Source organism: Cornus florida, unplaced genomic scaffold (genome assembly GCF_030987335.1).
Source record: "Cornus florida cultivar Cherokee Brave unplaced genomic scaffold, ASM3098733v1 CherokeeBrave_3.0.0_Hap2_Chr02, whole genome shotgun sequence".
Classification (NCBI taxonomy): Eukaryota; Viridiplantae; Streptophyta; class Magnoliopsida; order Cornales; family Cornaceae; genus Cornus; species Cornus florida.
Genome location: NW_026775572.1, coordinates 31639876 through 31662391, shown reverse-complemented (window position 1 = coordinate 31662391; position 22516 = coordinate 31639876). Strand labels below are relative to the sequence as shown.

At 32.4% G+C, this 22516-nt stretch overlaps 3 protein-coding genes across 3 annotated transcripts; 1 reads left to right on the top strand and 2 right to left on the bottom strand.

Annotated features, from left to right (window-relative positions):
• Positions 1–571: 571 nt before the first annotated feature.
• On the bottom strand, positions 572–14223 carry LOC132295966 (probable pectinesterase/pectinesterase inhibitor 40). The gene is made up of 5 exons (XM_059794220.1): positions 14104–14223; positions 12915–13100; positions 10099–10138; positions 1300–1557; positions 572–990 (listed from the first exon to the last, which is right to left on the bottom strand). Exons 1-5 carry the CDS (start codon positions 14221–14223, stop codon positions 572–574), a joined length of 1023 nt encoding a protein of 340 aa, XP_059650203.1.
• A 2830-nt stretch (positions 14224–17053) lies between these two features.
• LOC132295964 (cell wall / vacuolar inhibitor of fructosidase 2-like) lies at positions 17054–17575 on the top strand. The gene has a single exon (XM_059794219.1). The coding sequence runs from the start codon at positions 17054–17056 to the stop codon at positions 17573–17575; it is 522 nt and encodes a 173-aa protein (XP_059650202.1).
• A 3651-nt stretch (positions 17576–21226) lies between these two features.
• LOC132295963 (probable pectinesterase/pectinesterase inhibitor 40) lies at positions 21227–22297 on the bottom strand. Its single transcript, XM_059794218.1, has 2 exons — positions 21982–22297; positions 21227–21645 (listed from the first exon to the last, which is right to left on the bottom strand). The coding sequence occupies exons 1-2, from the start codon at positions 22295–22297 to the stop codon at positions 21227–21229; spliced, it is 735 nt and encodes a 244-aa protein (XP_059650201.1).
• Positions 22298–22516: the final 219 nt, after the last annotated feature.

The following is a 22516-nucleotide window of genomic DNA, read 5'->3' as shown; positions in this document are numbered from 1 at the left end:
TTCTGGTTTCAATTGGAATTGGAGTTTGGTTAATAACAATGGGCTGGTCTCATCGGATTTCAAGATTGATGTTTAAGCAGGCCTTTGAATTACTCTGTTGCTGAAGTTTTTCTCAGATATTTTCAATGCTGTGGATGTTTCTGGTTTGAGAGAGATTGTTGCAGAGATGCAAGCTTTAATGGACTTCAAGATCAAAAATTTTTAGAGCAGGATTTTTTAGTTCTGGTTTGTTTTGTTTTTGTTTCTTCTGGTTCACTCTAGTCTAGCTCGGGTTTCCTTTGCTGGTTTGAAAATGACATAGTCCATTACTTGCTTTGTACCGGAGGATGTCCTCCATGTTTGTAATTGTACTATTCTGATTTATATATAAAACAAAAATCCCATTCAGGAAAGAAAAGAAAAGAAATTCAGCAACAAGAAGAAGCTTATATTTGTGATGGAGGATGACGAATTGAAACAAAATTAAATCAACAAGGAACCAAATGTTCAGCACATGACATTAAGGGAATCAAGGCTTAAAATTATTCAAGAAATAGCAAAACAAATAACCTATTTCTCTAACTGAATCAAGCTAAGTGTCAGTTGAGTGGGACCCATATCTAATTACAGTATACATTAAAGATTCTGCTTCAGAACGACGATAAGTGCACAGAGTGCATGTCGAAAATTCACTGTTCGCTATACCCCTTGATTCAGCTGTAACAATAATGGGCAATCCTTCATTCTCTGGATTTCTCCCGTATATGTTGCAATTCTGGAACATGATGCCTGCGTCACCAAAGATGAAGTCTAGGGTTCCAAAGATGTTGCATTTGTAGAAAAATTTCCTGCCGGAAATCATAAACAAAGTGTCCTGGTATCCTTTGAAACTACACCTATAGAATGCATGATTTAAGCCTACACTTCTCACAGCAACTGCCTGTCCGGCATTGACTCCGGCGGAATTCACAAAGCTGATGTCTTTTGCAACAAAATGTTGTGCTTCTATATCTGCATGTACACATTAATAGACACACGTCTTGCTTCTATATCTGCATGTACACAATATACACACGTCATGAGGTGCTTCATAAGCCTTAGTTTTGGGGTTCGAGTCCCGATAGGTGTTCTTGGTGACTAGTCTCCGCTTGCTGAGGGTCCCTAAGGATTCGTGCATTCTCGAATACCCGAGTTACCCAAAAATAAAATACTAAAAAAAAAAAATAGTGTAGTATATGTTCTTATCAGTTTAATATCTGATTCGTGGATCAATGGCGCACGCATTTATAAAGAAAGAGAGATGGGATAGTGATCACATACTGACAGTGGCCGATTCGTCTGTCCCAATACCAGTGGAAGTACTCTTATTGAACTGTATTATGGTGTGGTCAATTCCATCTCCCAAGAACACGACACTGTTCTTATGCATACCCACATCTACTGCTTCGTTGTAAATTCCCCGCTTGATGTGAATGATGTATGTGGCCGAAGCTGAATTAGGTATTGCAGAAACGGCTTTTGAGATGCTGCGATAGTCTCCACTCCCATCCTTTGACACCACAGATGTGGTTTTATACCCTGAAATGGAAATGGGAATGGCAAGAAACAAAATGAGACAAAGTAAACTACCGGCCATGTTGGTGGTGGAAAGCGGTGGCGACAGTGACGGAGGTGGTGGAAGGCAACAGCAGAGTTGGGAGTGATGGAAGGGAGTGATGGTAGAGAAGGTGGTGGAAGTGAAGTGATGGTTTACTGCTTTAAAACAAATAAGAAAAAAATTTCTGCTTTAAAATAAATATGTAATTTCCATATTACTACTCTGATTTTCTTCCTTATTTGTTTTCTCTTTCTTTTCTTTTTTTCGTTTTTTTTTTCTACCTCGAAACAAGGGTCCAGCTAACCCCAAAAATTAAATGTGGTACAAAGAGAGTATAATACTAAAGATGTTAAAAAGTTATAATGTTAAGGATGGAACACTTAATGTGTGGTACAAAGAGAGTTTAAAAGTAAATTAGCAGTAAAAATAATAACTAAATTAGCTGTAAATATTTGTTATTTCTTAATGAGATTAAGGTACCAAGTGTTACATCCTTATTAGTCCATCATTTTTGTTTGTATTTTCCAAATTAATATAATTGAAAAGTCAAAACAAAATAAATGTTATAGTTTTGTAATTAGTCTTAACTTTTCAAAAAGAATTAGCATCATGAATGCAATTTAATATTCGTATTTTGAATTATTGTTTAAGTGACGTGGCTACGTCCTAATTAAAAGGACACATATGCATTGAAAAACCAAAAACAAAAATTGTAAAAACTCAAATACGGACCACAAAGTCTAGAGGCAGTTATTCATTTCATTTTGGGTAAATTTGTGTATTTAATTCTAAAAATTTTGGATTTTTCTTTTCTTATTATTATTTTTTTTTCAGACCCACTGCGGCTCCTCTGTTTTGTCAGGGTACTTTTGTCTTTTCATTTTTTCGAACAAGTCTCTTGCTGGGTTGTCTTTAATTACACTAAATTTATAGTTTTTTTTTTTTTTTTTTTTTTTTTAGTTAAAGAAATTTGTTGCAAATAGTCAATAATTTAGAGGGTTTTTTTTGACACTTTACCCAAAAGTGGGTATTGCACGGGTCACAGTTAAATAGTTTTGACTCATGTGGCCCACTATTTTCTAGTCATAGGATTGAGAATAGGGTGATACAGCTAGCAGAGTGAGCACAAACGAAGATAAAGAGTCAGGACTTATAGCAGGGAAGAAGAATGAATAGGTGAACAACTTATTGGGTCGCACTAAACTGAAAGAGACTTTTAACCCCCCATATTTCACTCTAATATATGTTTCGCTACATGCCAAGTGTAACGGGTGGGCGCTTGCCCATTTACCCAAAAGCTCGAACTGTTAGGTAAGGCTGCATACCCACCCATTTATACCCAATCTCTTTTCCATCCAATTCCGATGTGGGACAAAATGACCCTTGTTACATTCTCCCCCACCCAAACTCGCAACGCCCTCGTTGCGGTTGGGCCACCCTGCCTACCCGGGATGACTCACCCGGATGCCTTCCGGGCCGGGCGCTTGGCGTGGCACCGGATCAAGGACTGGGTCTGGCTCTGACACCAACTGTAACGGGTGGGCGCTTGCCCATTTACCCAAAAGCTCGAACTGTTAGGTAAGGCTGCATACCCACCCATTTATACCCAATCTCTTTCCCATCCGATTCCGATGTGGGACAAAATGACCCTTGTTACACCAAGCCACTTTGTAAATCTATATTTGGACATGGACCGCATGGTGTTCAATTTTTATGCAAACAAATTGATGTATGTCCATTATGTTTTGGAGGCCACCAATATAAACTTGACTTCTTTTTTTTTTTTTTTGTCAATAAATAACTATGATGATTGTTAATAAATTGAATTAATTTTATCGATGCTTTTTAAGTTTGGTCAATTATCACATTAAAAAACTTTTTTAAAATTATTATCACTCACATTATAAATTTTTGGTGTATTTTTCACTCACATTCTAAAAATTAATTTTCAGTTGTGTAAAACCAATTTTTACTTGTAAAAAGATATTATTATCCCATTTAACTTTGGCTTGTCTTACTAAAAGGTTGTTTGATGTTTAAGAAGACATTTCTACGTACCCCTCTCTTTCACCTTTTCCTATTGCCTCTGTTTTTACATAAAATAATGGACAAAATCAATTGACTAACAAAATGCATACCAAACATGTCGTAAGTAAGTATTTCCATAAACAAAGTGATTTGGGACTTGAGTGGGTATAACATTAGTCCCACTCGAAAATTTTACACGGATATACGGTTTTTTTCTGTAAAATTAAATGATTTATAGTATTATAGAAAATAACCCAATTTTAACACGCTTCCTTTAAAGTAAAAAATTAGAATAATTGACTTTTTTTTTTTAAGAAACAAAATAATAAAAATTTAAGATATTTAGTTCTTTCTAAATTATAATATGAATTAATATTATTAAATCTCACAATTTTAAATAAGCCAAAGTCCCAAAAAAAAAAAAAAAAATAGGTCCCAAAAAAATCCTACTTTGTGGCATATACCAGGAATAGAACCAGAACTTTTTTGTGAGATGGAGAGGGAGCAACCTTTAACGAAAAATGTTGAGGGGAAATTCAAAATTTTGTAAGTATATAATTTTAAAATGGATGCAAATTATATACTTTAACATTTTCTTTTTGTAATGTTTATATATTAGTAGGTTTATTAAAATTTGGAACAGAAGAGGATTCCCAAAAACTTGTGAAACCTACGTTATTTGGCGTAGTCATAGAGGGACAAGTGGAGGCAACTGCCCCAACTTAACTTTTAATGTTTTTAAATTTTATATGGAAATATTTTTATATTTGTATAATTGCTCCCTCTAAAATTTGATATATATATATATATATATATATATATATATATATATATATATATATATATATATATAATTTGATTATTATTTGATATTATAATTTTAATTAAAAAAATTATTAATTATTACTATCAAAATTATTTTAGGGGTTGTTATTCTTTCAAAATTTAGTTTGTGTAATTGTGTTACTAATTATTATTCTTTAAATATGACTTTGAATTTGTTTTTATTTGCAACCCAAATGAATGAAATAACATATTCACTCCTATTATGAATTTTTATTTTTATTTTTTTTACATGTGTGATATATTAAAAATCTTAAGTAACTGTGTTATTTTTTTTTTCATATTTTATTCTTGATTCATTGAATAAGATTTTTTTTAAGTATATTTAAATGAATGAACTCAATTTTGAAACAGCGTTGAATATTCTGAAAAAATCGTTAGAAATGTACTAAATAGAAATATAATGAATCAATATTATAATTTTTATATATATTGTTTTGATTCAAATTATATATTTATATATATATATATAGATATATATATATATATATATATATATTATTGCCATTGAAGATTGCCCCATAGAAGGAAATTCTTCCTTGCTACGCCACTGGTACAGGCTTGTTGAAATGAGATGGGTTTATCGAAACCAGTTTGGTAGAACATTTACTTCATATCATCCTTGGAACACTGGTGAATCCAAACATACACATAAACAACGTATACATGGGCTCAAATCCCCTGCTGTGAGTTACCCTGCAGTCCCCTGCTGTGAGTTGATGAAAGGCCTTAGTTTGGCCACGTGTGCTTCAGTTTGTAATATGTCTGTGGGCTCCACTAAAATGGTGCAAAACGCATTATTCCGTTAAATCTGCCTTCCGTTAAACATCCATCTCTCGGCATCTCTGAAAAAGCCCAAAAGAGCCGTCTCTACAAATTAATTGAGCCGTCTCCAAAAAAATTGGGTTGAGCCGTCTCCACATTTCTTTTTGAGCCGGCTGTCCATTAATTTTTTTTTCTTTTATTTTTATTTTTTTTTGCTTGGCAAGGAGCCGACTCTAAAAATTCTGAGAGCTGGCTCCATATTTATTATGAGCCGGCTCAACAACTTAGAGCCGGCTCCATTGAACTTCAAGAGCCGGCTCCATTAAATCCCAATTGCTGTTAAATTTAGGTGTGAAATTAGTTTGGCAAAGGTGTGAAATTAGTTTGTTAGAACTGTGTGAATAGTTTATTTTGATGGTGAAGGTGATCAGTGTCCCTACTTATTAAACTTCACAATGTATTTTTTCTCATAAATATGACATAATAACATGTGAAATGTGTAATTGCCGCATATAAGAGAAAACAAAATATTTGGATAACACATTGGTATCTAATGAAGCCAACTCAGTTAAAAAAAAAAAAACAAATATGGAAGATTTTACATTCATTAGAATGGTTATTGAAGATTATAGAAGAAAATCCTACAATTAACCAAGATTTCAAATACGCTAGAATGCTTAACTAATGTCAATTTCAAGTAAAAAAAATCATAATTTACACTAACGGATGACAAATGATCGAAAGAATTAAAAAATGTTAAATTTAGGTGTGAAATTAGTTTTGCAGAGGTGTGAAATTAGTTTTACAGAACTGTGTAAATAACTTATTTTGATGGTGAAGGTGATCAGTGTCCCTACTTATTAAACTTCACAATGTATTTTTTCTCATAAATGTGACATAATAACCTGTGAAATGTGTAATTGCCGCATACATAAGAAGACAAAATATTTGGATAACACATTGGTATCTAATGAAGCCAACTCAGTTAAAAAAAAAAACAATTATGGAAGATTTTACATTCACTAGAATGGTTATTGAAGATTATAGAAGAAAATCCTATAATTATTCAAGATTTCAAATACGCTAGAATGCTTAACCAATGCCAATTTCAAGTAAAAAGAATCATAATTTACACTAACGGATGACAAATGAAAGAATTAAAAAATGTTAAATTTAGGTGTGAAATTAGTTTTGCAGAGGTGTGAAATTAGTTTTATAGAACTGTGTGAATATCTTATTTTGATGGTGAAGGTGATCAGTGTCCCTACTTATTAAACTTCACAATGTATTTTTTCTCATAAATGTGACATAATAACCTGTGAAATGTGTAATTGCCGCATACATGAGAAGACAAAATATTTGGATAACACATTGGTATCTAATGAAGCCAACTCAGTTAAAAAAAAAACAATTATGGAAGATTTTACATTCACTACAATGGTTATTGAAGATTATAGAAGAAAATCCTACAAATAACCAAGATTTCAAATACGCTGGAATGCTTAACTAATGTCAATTTCAAGAAAAAAAAATTCATAATTTACACTAACGGATGACAAATGAAAGAATTAAAAAATATTAAATTTAGGTGTGAAATTAGTTTTGCAAAGCTGTGTAAATAGTTTATTTTGATGGTGAAGGTGATCAGTGTCCCTACTTGTTAAACTTCACAATGTATTTTTTCTCAGAAATGTGACATAATAACCTGTGAAATGTGTAATTGCCGCATACATGAGAAGACAAAATATTTGGATAACACATTGGTACCTAATGAAGCCAACTCAATTAAAAAAAAAACAATTATGCAAGATTTTACATTCACTAGAATGGTTATTGAAGATTATAGAAGAAAATCCTACAATTATCGAAGATTTTAAATACGCTAGAATGCTTAACCAATGTCAATTTCAAGTAAAAAAAAATCATAATTTACACTAACAGATGACAAATGAAAGAATTAAAAAATGTTAAATTTAGGTGTGAAATTAGTTTCGCAGAGGTGTGAAATTAGTTTTACAGAACTGTGTGAATAGCTTATTTTGATGGTGAAGGTGATCAGTGTCCTTACTTATTAAACTTCACAATATTTTTTTCCTCATAAATATCACATAATAACCTGTGAAATGCGTAATTGCCGCATACATGAGAAGACAAAATATTTGGATAACACATTGGTACCTAATGAAGCCAACTCAGTTAAAAAAAATAATTATGGAAGATTTTACATTCACTAGAATGGTTATTGAAGATTATAGAAGAAAATCTTACAATTATCCAATATTTCAAATACACTATAATGCTTAACCAATGTCAATTTCAAGTAAATAAATATTATAATTTACACTAACGGAGGACAAATGAAAGAATTAAAAATTGTTAAATTTAGGTGTGAAATTAGTTTTGCAGAGGTGTGAAATTAGTTTTGTAGAACTGTGTGAATAGCTTATTTTTATGGTGAATGTGATCAGTGTCCTTACTTATTAAACTTCACAATGTATTTTTTTCTCAGAAATGTGACATAATAACCTGTGAAATGTGTAATTGCCGCATACATGAGAAGACAAAATATTTGGATAACACATTGGTACGTAATGAAGCCAACTCAGTTAAAAAAAAAAAAAAAAAAAAACAATTACGGAAGATTTTACATTCACTAGAATGGTTATTGAAGATTATTGAAGAAAATCTTACAATTACGCTAGATTTCAAATACGCTAGAATACTTAACCAATGTCAATTTCAAGTAAAAAAAAAAATCATAATTTACACTAACGGATGACAAATGAAAGAATTAAAAAATGTTAAATTTAGGTGTGATATTAGTTTTGCAGAGGTGTGAAATTGGTTTAGTAGAACTGTGTAGATAGCTTATTTTGATGGTGAAGGTAATCAATGTCCCTACTTATTAAACTTCACAATGTATTTTTTCTCATAAATGTCATATAATAACCTGTGAAATATGTAATTGCCGCATACATGAGAAGAAAAAATATTTGGATAACAAATTGGTACCTAATGAAGCCAACTCAGTTAAAAAAAACAATTATATAAGATTTTACATTAACTAGAATGGTTATTGAAGATTATAAAAAAAAATCCTACAATTATCCAACATTTCAAATATGCTAGAATGCTTAACCAATGTCAATTTCAAGTAGAAAAATATCATAATTTACACTAACAGATGACAAATAAAAGAATTAAAAAATGTTAAATTTAGGTGTCAAATTAGTTTTACAGAGGTGTGAAATTAGTTTTACAGAACTGTGTCAATAGCTTATTTTGATGGTGAAGGTGATCAGAGTTCCTGTGATCAGAATTTTTAGAGCTGGCTCCTTGCCAAGCCAAAAAAAATAAAAATAAAAGAAAAAAAAAATAATGGACAGCCGGCTCAAGAAGAAATGTGGAGACGGCTCAATCCAATTTTTTGGAGACGGCTCAATTAATTTGTAGAGCCGGCTCTTTTGGGCTTTTTCAGAGATGCCGAGAGATGGATGTTTAACGGAAGGCAGATTTAACGGAATAATGCGTTTTGCACCATTTTAGTGGAGCCCACAGACATATTACAAACTGAAGCGCACGTGGCCAAACTAAGGCCTTTCATCAGCTCACAGCAGGGGACTGCAGGGTAACTCACAGCAGAGGATTTGAGCCCCACATGTAAAAGAATTCAGATTTAATGCGAAGTTATAAGCCGAATCTCCGGTATTAATTCTAAAACTCTTTCAATTACCAATAAACATGATTAATCAACTTATTAATTTAATCACATTTATTATTATTATTATTATTTTTTCTTTCTAATTTAACCACCAAAGAGAGTATCATTCACAGTCACATAAGTGACACGGTTCCAACTTTAATTGGTTGAAAATTTAATTACAAAAGTTGTAATTAATTCTATTGTACTTATACATTTTATTTATGCTCATCGACAATGGTTTCTCACTGTTTTTCTCAATTTTCTTTTTCTCAATTCTTTACTTTTCTTTGTTCACACAAACACACATATATTTATATATAATACCTAACCATATAATGAATAGATTAGAAAATTTTACATATTAACTAAAACTCAAATTTTATAATATTACTTTAATTAAAACTCAATCTCATAATAATATTTCAATTAAATTACATAAAACCCAATAAAAAAATGAACATATATATATACAAGACAATTGAACCCAAAAAAAAAATTAGAGTAAAGAATGAAGTGTAGCTATATATATCCAGGAAAGAAAAAAATAATAATAATAAAGTTGAATATAGATACAAAAGAAAGAAGGTTATTAGGTATACAAACGGTACCGATTGCTAAACCAAGTTCAACAAGAAGATGATGATAACATGGCAAAATGAAAGATCCTTAGATATTCAGTACGATCATATAATATAAATCCACCAAGAAAAAGCGTCATGTAGTATGATTACAATGCTTAATTATTTTACTTCGTATACAACAGAAAATAATACAACAATTATTAAAATACAATATACAAAAACATGACAAACCATGTCAGTCCTACTTAATTAATAAGTTAAAACTTGTGAACATCATATGCCTGTTCAATTTACTTGCTTTTCTAACAATTTAGGGAGGGAGAAAATAAGGATAAACAAACCAAATGCAAGCATCAGCAGCAGCAATCTTGAACTAAATATAGAAAGATAATACTGCAAACCCATCATTTTTCAATCAACATTTCTACTTACATATTCAAGCTGTTAGGAATCAAACTACCACAATCATATGTATCAGACAACATGTCCGTTCTTTGTCAGTCAGTCCAACAGCCGAGCATAAACCAGAATTAACAAAAACTTGCACCAATATCCAAAACACCTACAACTCTCCATATCCCTACTTCATTTCTTACACACACCTGAACAATAACCACCGCAAACAAAACCAGCATGCTCACACTGCCAGAAAAAAATATAGTAATATTTACCATGTTACCAGATTATGCAGTCAATGCAGCAGGTGTATTCGATCTCTTTCCTTCCATAGCATCTTTCTTTTTACGACAGGTTGTGCACAGGAAGGGGCCTTCCCATGGATTTGATGCAGGTGAGAAAAAGGGCCCAGAGTTAACAGATAAACCATCACTTGGTGGTTGATCCACTTGGCAAACTGCGCATCTGAAAATCCCAGTGTTTGAGTTCAAAGGAATATCCTTACCCAGCCTGCAGTTTTACAAAGTATGAAGTGAAGCTTGGGGCAACAGCAAAAGAAGAGAGAGAGACAGAGAATTCAAAAGTTCATTTTCTCATTGGGCTACAGAGTTGCATCATCTAGGTCAACTTATCACAAAGTCGATTTTAATTGGCATAACAAATAATTACAAATCCAAGGCAATATGAGAACAGGACAATTGGAAGCAAATGTGTACTTAAAGGGCCAATCAAATCCTGACATAATAATAATAATAACAGCTGAAAGAATTTCTCAATTTTCTATAGCAATTGTGCGCGAGTTTCATCTCTAATAAAGAACTACTAACTGATAATGGAGGGAACGTCCCCATTATTTTCACAAGGAATAGTCAAAACATTTTTGAAATAAAATTCCCCAACCCAGAGGATTGGAATACAACTGCATTCAATACAAGTATTTGTCATTTGATAAAAATGTATTCAATATAAGAATTTGACATTTGATTTCTGTGACTAAATAAATAAAAACATTTTAAATTTTCATTGTCTTTAGGTTTCGAGCCACTGCTCTCAGAATACAGATGACATTGATACAACATCTTCAAACACAATTCTACGTGCTGCATCTTTCATCAGTGTGATGAACATAAAAACTTTCAAAGCTTCCCCAAATCCAAAAAATATTAAACCTTGTTAATTACCCCCACATAGTTAGGATGAGGGACTACTTTTTGTGTCATTCAACTATCTCCTTGTCAACAAAGGCTACATAACAGCATCAGTCCATCGCAAACTGTCTATTTTAAGAACCGATTCCTGGTATCCCCATTGACATCAAAGGTCATTATCTTTAATGAATCCAAGATGAATTAATAAGGCTGAGTATAAATGATTCTGCTCCATTGACAAATATAATCTACGTTGTACTGACAAGAGGATAGAATTTTTGTCATCTTTACCGGTAGGCCTGGATCAGTTGAATTTAGTAGAAACGTATCATCCAGAGAGAAATCTGATGCCGTTTATAGACATTTGCCGTGGAAGAGATCAAGAAAGGCATCTGCCGTATGGAGATGTATTGATGTCTTTCCTCTATAGATAAAATTTCAAGACTAAGCTCCTACTCTTGAGGTTTCACCAGTTTTTGAGAATCGTTGAGATATCATGATGGAAGATGTTATAAGAGTAGGAGCTTAGTCTTGAAATTTTATCTATATGAGGGACTACTTTTTGTATCATTCAACTATATCCTTATCATCCAACTATCTCCTTATCAACAAAGGCTACATAACAGCATCAGTCCATCACAAACTGTCTATTTTAAGAACCAATTCCTGGTACCCCCATTGACATCAAAGGTCATTATCTAAATGAATCCAAGATGAATTAATAAGGCTGAGTATAAATGATTCTGCTCCATTAATAAGGCTGAGTATACACCATATTGTGTTCCTTTTTCTTTTGGATTAATGGACGAATTTGTAAATCTTCTGAGGAATTTGTTGATTTTGTAGATAGCTTGAGAGGATAATTGGCCCTCTTGGCCTTATCTATTCCTCCTTGTGAGTGCTCCCCTCTTGAGTCCCTTAATGAAACATTACTTCTTATTTATGCGTGTGTGTGTGTGTGTGTATATATATCACAAAACTAGTGCTATGACATCGTCCTTTGAAGAGTTTTATATACTAAGGTTTCCCAAGCAAACACATACCGAAAAAATTAAAGAAAGAAAAAATTTATCTAATTTACGCTTAAAATGACATACATAATATGATTACAACTAGTTAGTGTGGTAATATCACGAAACTAGGTTGTGCAATCATCCCTTCAAAATTTCAGTCTTTTAATGATTTTCCAGTGACACGAGAGAAAAAATGTAATCCAAGTTAACCTCGAAATGACAATATAATATCGTGACTCCCTATTCAACCATGGATCCCCCTTGCAGTTAGTTTATCATATGGCCCTAGTGTACTAAATCATGGAGAATGTTAATATATATATATAAAAACTTTGACGAAACAGGATTGATGTAACTGATTCCATATAGTTGGGAAACTATTTCATTAAGTCGAGTCTATCAACTGACAAAGTCACTTTTAGTTGACAATAACATGTGATGACTAATTCTAGCTATGTGAAAACACTAAATTAAAAGATGGGAGAAAATGAGAACATTCACAGCTACTAATTCTGATTGAATTACTATCACAATTTCGGAAGTACCTTAAAGCTTTAAAGACATGGAAACTAAAATTATTGTTTACACAAACAATTTTTTCATCAACGGAACTTAGTTGCCAAAAGATATCCAAAACTGGCACAAATACAAGTGAACAGCAAACAATGCACACAATAGTACCTAAGATGACCAGTAACCAAAACTTAACCAAGAAAAAAAAAAAAAAAAAAAAAAAAAAAAAACAGACCAATAATCAAACAATTAAGCCAAAAAAAAATCATTGAACTATATGAATTCTTCACACTTGTAATGTTTGATAGTGTCTGCTGTACTATACTAAGGTAAGTTGTGAATGCATACATTTCTGCAAGCAGAAAGCTTTGTTGCTTTGTTCACAGCATTACGAGATCTCTTCCCAAACATAATTGAACTGAACAGAGGTGGTTTCTTCCTAGGTGTTGGGGGCAAAGCTGGGTGATCAAATGGACTAATATCAACAACTAGGCAGGTTGTATCATCCTTCAGGCCTCTTGACCTGAGAGCTTCCTAAACAGTCGAACAAACAGGAATTAAAAACTACAAAAGTCAGATCCTCAAGCTGGTTAAGAAGAGAGCTTGTTACTAGATTATGCAGTCAATGCAGCAGGTATCTCTTTCCTTCCATGGCACCATTCTTGAAAGAAAATTTTAATTTATGGGTATTTTCATATTTAGCCGAAAGTTTTGAGGTACAAATTAAATATTATCCAGAATAGAAGGGTTTATAAGCAATTTGGGGATACTACGTCAGATCTATCCGTGGGATACCCAACACTTGCTCGTTATAAATTAGCTCTTACATTAAAAAATTAAAGTAAAATAAATGTTATATTTTCATAATTATCATTTTTTCAAAAATCTCCAACTGAGTAATGAGTATATTTAAACTTAAAAGAATAATTTAATAATTTTAAAACCTACACACTATTAATTGTATGCATGTGCCTGTAAACGTTTTAAAATTATTAAATTGTTCTTTTAGGATTAAATATACTCATTACTCAGTTGCAAGATTTTTGTAGAAATGATAATTAAGAAAATATAACATTTATTTTACTTTAATTTTTTAAATGTAAGAACTAATTTATAACATTTCAAAAAGGAAAGACTAATCCGACAACTAATATGGAAAGGTAGGGCTATATTATTATTATAACATTATAATATGGTAGTCCATGCCATATTTATTATAACTTTTTAAGAAAATGTATAATTAATATGGAAAGGTAGGGCTGTCCACACCATATCTTTTTATTAAAACTTTTTAAAAAAATATATAATAATATAAAAACGACAATTAATATGGAAAGGTAGGGCTATAAATACATGTATGATTGTCAAAATAGTACGTACTCATCTTCCCTTCTCGGCCTTGATAGAAAAGAATATAAAGAAGAGAAGAAATGGCTAGTCATGAGAGTTGTATCTCTCTCCTGGTTTCTCTTTTTCTTTTCAGTCAATCATTCGTCTCAGCTGACGTGTCTCTAATAAGAGCCGTTTGCAAAACCACCGAGGAATCTAAAGTTTGTGTTTCAGTTTTATCATCAGACCCTCGAAGCATCACCGCCAGTAACAAAACTAGCCTAGCGAGGATTGCCATGCAAATCACAGCAGCAAAGTGCCATGACATTTCATTATACGCCAACCAACTACTTCGTACCGCAACGGACCCTGGTTACAAGCAAGACCTGGAGGACTGTAGAGATAGTTATGACCAAGTTGAGTTTGGCATAACCGATGAAGGTCTGTCAAATTTTGATTAGGGGAGATATGGAGACGCGAGGAGATACACTGAAGATGCTTCTATTGCTTCTGAAACCTATGACGAACACGGCATAAAAGCCTTGAAGCAGATGAATACTCTCATTGGTGACTTCTCTATTGATGCAAGGACGATTGTAAAGAGCTTGTCCAAGTCATGATCATCAAATCGTATACTATTATTATTATGCCAAATTAATTAATAAACATGCTTTATTCACTTTATTGACAAAACTAATGTGTTTGCTTTTACTCCTAAAATTTTGTCAACAATATATTTTGAAGGAAAATGATATATAAAAAAATGTTTTTGCTCGTCTATAGAATAGACTTGATGTGACAAAAACTCTCTCTATTAAGGTAATTATAATAACTGCCGTACTCATTTTCGAATCACTTATTCACACCTTCATTATTCATATTTGCTAGTCATGTGTATGGTGCATGTGGTTCCATTCGATCATTGGCAAGTCAATCTTTAAAACATGTTAGAAAAAGCATGGAAATTCTGAGAAGAAAGACTTTTTATTATTGACTAAAAATTCTTGTTATTTATTGAAATCGCTCCAAAAAAATATATTAAAAAATAAAAAAACAAAAGAAAAATCAACGTAGCATTACTCAACTTGTTTTAATTTGCTCACTTTCATATTCAAGCCAAAATAATAATTAACCGAATCCTTTCTCTTGCTCTCTTGCTCTCTTGCTCTCTTGCATGCTTCAGTTTGGACTTTGAAGTTATCCCAAAATTGTTTGTTAACGGTTCTGTCTATTTTCTAGGCTATGGGTTGCACGGCCTCTTTTTCATTTTTATTTTTTATTTTTTATTTTTTATTTTTATTTTTTTTATCCCTATTTGCTTCTTGTATAGTTTGTACAATCTCTTTTTTTAGTTATTTTTAGGGAAGCCACTCCCTTCTTTTTTCCTATTGCATTATCTCTTTTTACATAGGACAATATTTGTCTACTCACCGGTGAGTAGGGAGTTTCTACTTACTCAATAGGTGGCATAATAAAATTATGATAAGTGTTTCAAATTTTATAAAATATAAAATATAACAAAAACAGAACCAGAACGTATTTAATTCATTTTAATTGGACTTAACCGCATCTTTCTCTCCATATATATATCTATACACACTTGTACATACATAGGTACAAAATTAGCTTTTAAAGTAGAGAAAAATTAGGATTCAAGCTTCCTAAAACAATACTTTCCAAAAACAAGATCTTTCTAAAACAATATATTGTTTTTGTTCATTGGAATCGAAAGTTCAAAATAATATAAATACATATACATAAACCGTGTTATTAAAATACCCATTCACCTCCACTTCCAAAGTAATCCCCGTTCTCACTGCAACAATCCTAAGTTGGACTAAAGAAGGGCAAGAACTTTTTTTAAAAAAACACAAACCGGAAGCATTTTATGATTCTAAGAATGGTGTTTCATATCAATCACATATTTTCCACTTTGAGAAGGTAGAGAGCAAAACTAACCCCTCAAAACACTATTGCTATATCTCAATTCAATTATTTTTTTATAACTCCCATACACGTATTCTGATATTTATAGGGATAGTGATTAAGGATGTATACAGTGTACTAGAGGAAAATTGTAAAAGATACTGTGAATCCAATTAAAAATGGGTCAAACCAGTTCTAATTTTATTTTTGTTATATTTATATTTTATAAATTTTAGGACACTTGTCATAATTTTATTATACCACATATCTAGTTAGTAAAAATTGCCTACTCACTGGTGAGTAGGCAAGTATTGTCCTTTTACATAATACCATAACTAATGAAATTTTTTACTCTCTTTTTGTATTTTTTTACGACAAATAAAATAATTTATTCAACAGAAAAACAACTATCGGAAATAAAATGAAGTGTTAATTTCAGTAACACCCCTTTAAGTTTGGTCAAATATCACATTAAAACAATTTTTGAAAATAACTATTACTCACACCCCAAATTATTTTTCCGTCTCTAACATCCTTAAAAAGATGTGAATATTTATACCCTCATTTCTTTATTATATATCTTAATCCTAATATATTAGAAACTTGAAAGGTCTAGATTGACCTTCTCACTCCCTCACACACACTGAACTTTACCCATGAAAAACAAGTGATAACTAATTTGCAGTATCTACCCCTGCCTTGGCTCCACCAAGTGTAATATATATAGCATTTTTTTTTATAGTAATTTTACATATATATGTGAGAAAATCTATATAATATCCCTCTAAAATTTTTATTTTGATTTTTTTTTCCTTCCCTAAATTTTTCTTTTGATTTAAGAAAATAATTAAAATCTCAAAATGGGTGGACCCATTAAATGTCTCTTGAAAGTCATTCAATTTTGGACTTATTCAAAACAAAACTTTTAAAAGGAAAGAGCAAATTGGGACATGTATCTTTTGCCTGTCTAATAAAGTAGTATAATAAATTTTGTTGTCTTAAAAAGTGTGAAGTGTAGAATTGGACCATTATGACGGGGCACAGATGATAACATAATAATATGGTAGTCCACACCATATCTTTTATTATTATAACTTTTTAAGAAAATATATAACTAATATAAAAATGACAATTAATATGGAAAAGTAGGGCTATAAATACATGTATGATTGTCAAAATATTACGTACTCATCTTCCCTTCTCGACCCAGGTAGAAAAGAAGAGAAGTCGAAATGGCGAGTCATGAGAGCTGTATCTATCTCCTGATGGTTTCTCTTTTTCTTTTCAGTCAATCCTTCGTCTCAGCTGACATGTCCTTAATAAGAGCCATTTGCAAAACCACCCCGTATTCCAATGTTTGCTTTTTAGTTTTATCATCAGACCCTCGAAGCATCACCGCTAGTAACAAAACCAGCCTAGCGAGGATTGCCATGCAAATCACAGCAGCAAAGTGCCATGACATTTCTTTATACGCCAGCCAACTGCTTCGTAACGCAACTGACCCTGGTTACAAGCAAGACTTGGAGGACTGTAGAGATAGTTATGACCAAGTTGAGTTTGGAATAACCCAAGACGGTCTGCCAAAATTTGATCAGGGGAGATATGGAGACGCGGGTAGAGACACTCAAGATGCTGCTATTGCGTCTGAAACCTGCGACGAACACGGCATAAAAGCCTTGGAGCAGATGAATACTCTCATCAGTGACTTCTCTATTGATGCAAAGACGATTGTAAATAGCTTGTCCAAGTCATGATCATCAAATCATATACTATTATTATTATTATACCGAATAAATTAATAAACATGCTTTATTGACAAAACTACTGTGTTTGCTTTTACTCCTAAAATTTTGTCAACAATATATTTTCAAGGAAAATGATATAAAAATATGTTTTTGCTAGTCTATACAGTAGACTTGATGTGACAAAAACTCTATCTATTAAGGTAATTATAAAAACTGCCGTACTCATTTTCGAATCACACCTTCATTATTCATATTTGCTAGTTATGTGTATGGTGTATGTGCAGCATGTGGTTCAATTATTGGCAAGTCAAACTTTAAAACTTGTTTGAAAAAACATGAAAATTCCGAGAAGAAAGACTTTATTATTGACTAAAAATTCTTGTTATTTACTGAAATCGCACCAAAAAAATATATAAAAATAAAAAATAAAAATAAAAGAAAAATCAACTATTTGTTGTAGCATTACTCAACTTGCCCTCTTGCATGCTTCAGTTTGGACTTTGAAGTTATCCCTAAATTGTTTGTTAACGGTTCTGCCTGTTTTCTAGCCTATGGGTTGCACGGTCTCTTTTTCATTTTCATTTTTATTTTTATTTTTTTCAATTTTTTTCAGATTTCAAACCTACTTGGTTAAGAGAATTTACAAAACAGTTTTCGGAAAACAAAAACTCATAAAACTACTTGGTTGTATGAATTTTTGAAAATAGTTTTGTAATATTTGTTATATTAATCCAGTTAACATGACACATAAAAATGATTTGAATTCTGCCTTAGGTAAAAACACAGCAGAAACTAGGTGTTATCCCAAATTTTATTCAATCCAAGATTTTGAGTAACAATTTAATTGATAGCTAGTGATTATTTCTATTTGAATCTATGTATGGAATTTGTAGTACTCTCTCAATATGAAACATCTCATTCATAGCATCCAAGGATGAAGCATGATCATGGAGACAAGATTGGACACGATAAGCTACAAATAAAGTGAGATAATTTTTATTTTTCATTTTTGAAAAATAGGATACACATACAGTTTACAACAAGGAACATGGAAATATATGTGTATAATTGTGTGTGTGTTGGATTAATACAGATATGTACACTACAAAATATATATCTATATAGGTATAAATTAAAAAGAAAAATACTTTGTATGATATACATATTACTACCATTTTCTTTTTAGAATAAATTACAAAGAAAAACACTAGTTTTGCAAAGAAGATTAAGCCTTTACATAGTTAAGTCATTGACAAGTGATCACAATAAAAGCAACACCCTAGGTTGTAATTTAGAATTTTTGTTTTGATATACTTTATGAAAAACATGAAGAAACACTTGGCTGTGCATTTTATAATTTTTTAAACTTTGATAACTTTCAATATGTTTGCAATTTATTTATTTATTTTCAAATCACATCCTTGAAGCACTACCTCAGCATTCAATTGGTTATGATTAGATAAAAATAATCTGCTAATATACGAAAGTTTTTCTTCTGTACATAATTGTTTATCTTCAAGCAACTTTTCAGTGAAAAAATGTTCGAGTATGTTTGAGACCTGCCTAAATTTTGTTTCTTCTAGAGAATGCCAGGTCGGAGGAGTAGAAAAGCCATTACTGTCCTTTCTACCCCTGCCTGTTGGGACACATTAATGGGGTTGCACTCTTGGATATTATATTTACTGGATTCTATCTTGGATAATATCATGTGAAACTTTCTAAGCTAACTAAGCCTGATTAATATCTAATGTTACAGTTATATCTAGTACCCTTTATGAAGTGTGTATTATCAATGACTTTAAATCCAAACGCATGGTCAAGGCACAATTTGCCACGAGTACCCTTTGGGATTTTTGTTGTTTTCTTCAACTAATTCATTTTTCATCTGAGGTTTTTCTTTCTTGTTATATTCTTTTTAACATTTTGGACAGATGGTTAACTAATAATTTAACTTGCTCCAACCTCTGGCCTTGGGATTCAGCTCTTCCAACTCAATATGAGTAAAATTGTCCATAACTTTGAGATTTGCACAAGTCACACCTCTGGATTCCCTTCGACTAGTGAGCCCGAGATTTGTGTAATTCAATATTCAAATTCTTCTGTTCAATTTTATGATAATTTATTTGATTTTTTATTTTCTTGTTTTTTGAAAATTTCATCTACTGCAAGACTTGATGCAGTGTTGCATGCGGATAGGTCTTGAGCAGTTATTTTTAAATGGAGGATAATTTATTTAGATTTTGTTCTTACTGATCGTTGGTACTTGTTTTTGGTTTTTAGCTCCCCTCAAGCGCATGAGCAGTTGGTGTTTTGATGAGAAACTTTTCTTACCGTCACTTTACAAGGTATTATGACCATGAATGGGTTGGTTGCTTCAAAACGTATAAAACTATTACTTATGCATAGCCATGTTTATATGATTTCTTCACTCGATTAGGTTCATTATGCAGCATTAGCTATCTGGGAATGTACTGACTGGCATGGTTTGTTATTTCACTTGCAGGTTTTGGTTTCAGTCTCTGAAAGCAGTTCCATCATTCTTTACCTCGTTTCATACAAAATTTGCACAATGCTGTATTTAAAATCTCCATTAATTTAAGCCCATTAACATTCGGTTGGATAGAGAAAGAGAAGTCCACCAACATTCGGATGGATACAGCCTATTAAATACAAGGATAGAGCAGGGAATAGGAGAAATTTTAGACTTATTTTGTGATATTTGTTAAATTGGGCTTTTAAATTCTGTAAATTTTGATTGCACTGAAGAAGAAGATGTACCAACACTTTCTACAAAGAAAAAGAAGGTTCAGTATTCTAAAGACCACAAATCTCTAAACCCTAAACTGATCAAAAACCCAAATCACTAAACTAAAAACCACAAATCCCTAAATTAAAAATCAAATTCACAACAAAATTCACCCAACCAACAAAATCCATAGTCAAATCTACAACCAAACTCATCCAAAAAACAAAATCCATAAGCAAAAACTTGCTACAGAAAAATACAGATTTGTGTTTACCTGAACAGATGGAGCTTTAAAAAAATCTAAGCAAGAGTCTGGATGCAGGGGAGAGAAGAGCTGGAAAGTTCTGGTTTCAATTGGAATTGGAGTTTGGTTAATAACAATGGGCTGGTCTCATCGGATTTCAAGATTGATGTTTGAGCAGGCCTTTGAATTACTCTGTTGCTGAAGTTTTTCTCAGATATTTTCAATGCTGTGGATGTTTCTGGTTTGAGAGAGATTGTTGCAGAGATGCAAGCTTTAATGGACTTCAAGATCAAAAAATTTTAGAGCAGGATTTTTTAGTTCTGGTTTATTTTGTTTTTGTTTCTTCTGGTTCACTCTAGTCTAGCTTGGATTTCCTTTGCTGGTTTGAAAATGACATAGTCCATTACTTGCTTTGTACCGGAGGATGTCCTCCATGTTTTGTAATTGTACTATTCTGATTTATATATAAAACAAAAATCCCATTCAGGAAAAAAAAGAAAAGAAATTCAGCAACAAGAAGAAGCTTATATTTGTGATGGAGGATGACGAATTGAAACAAAATTGAATCAACAAGGAACCAAATGTTCAGCACATGACATTAAGGGAATCAAGGCTTAAAATTATTCAAGAAATAGCAAAACAAATAACCTATTTCTCTAACTGAATCAAGCTAAGTATCAATTGAGTGGGACCCATATCTAATTACAGTATACATTAAAGATTCTGCTTCAGAACGACGATAAGTGCACAGAGTGCATGTCGAAAATTCACTGTTCGATATACCCCTTGATTCAGCTGTAACAATAATGGGCAATCCTTCATTCTCTGGATTTCTCCCGTATATGTTGCAATTCTGGAACATGATGCCTGCGTCACCAAAGATGAAGTCTAGGGTTCCAAAGATGTTGCATTTGTAGAAAAATTTCCTGCCGGAAATCATAAACAAAGTGTCCTGGTATCCTTTGAAACTACACCTATAGAATGCATGATTTAAGCCTACACTTCTCACAGCAACTGCCTGTCCGGCATTGACTCCGGCGGAATTCACAAAGCTGATGTCTTTTGCAACAAAATGTTGTGCTTCTATATCTGCATGTACACATTAATAGACACACGTCTTGCTTCTGTATCTGCATGTACACAATATACACATGTCATGAGGTGCTTCATAAGCCTTAGGTTTGGAGTTCGAGTCCCCGATAGGTGTTCTTGGTGACTAGTCTCAGCTTGTTGAGGGTCCTAAGGATTCGTGCATTCCCGGATACCCGAGTTACCCAAAAATAAAATACAAAAAAAAAAAAAAAAAAAAAAAAAAAAAAAAAAAAAAAATAGTGTAGTATAAGTTCTTATCAATTTAATATCTGATTCGTGGATCAATGGCGCACACATTTATAAAGAAAGAGAGATGGGATAGTGATCAAATACTGACAGTGGCCAATTCGTCTGTCCCAATACCAGTGGAAGTACTCTTATTGAACTGTATCATGGTGTGGTCAATTCCATCTCCCAAGAACACGACACTATTCTTATACATTCCCACATCTACTGCTTCGTTGTAAATTCCCCGCTTGATGTGAATGATGTATGTGGCCGAAGCTGAATTAGGTATTGCAGAAACGGCTTTTGAGATGCTGCGATAGTCTCCACTCCCATCCTTTGACACCACAGATGTGGTTTTATACCCTGAAATGGAAATGGGAATTGCAAGAAACAAAATGAAACAAAGTAAACTACCGGCCATGTTGGTGGTGGAAAGCGGTGGCGACAGTGACGGAGGTGGTGGAAGGCAACAGCAGAGTTGGGAGTGATGGAAGGGAGCGATGGTATAGAAGGTGGTGGAAGTGAAGTGATGGTTTACTGCTTTAAAACAAATAAGAAAAAAATTTCTGCTTTAAAATATATATGTAATTTCCATATTACTACTCTGATTTTCTTCCTTATTTGTTTTCTCTTTCTTTTT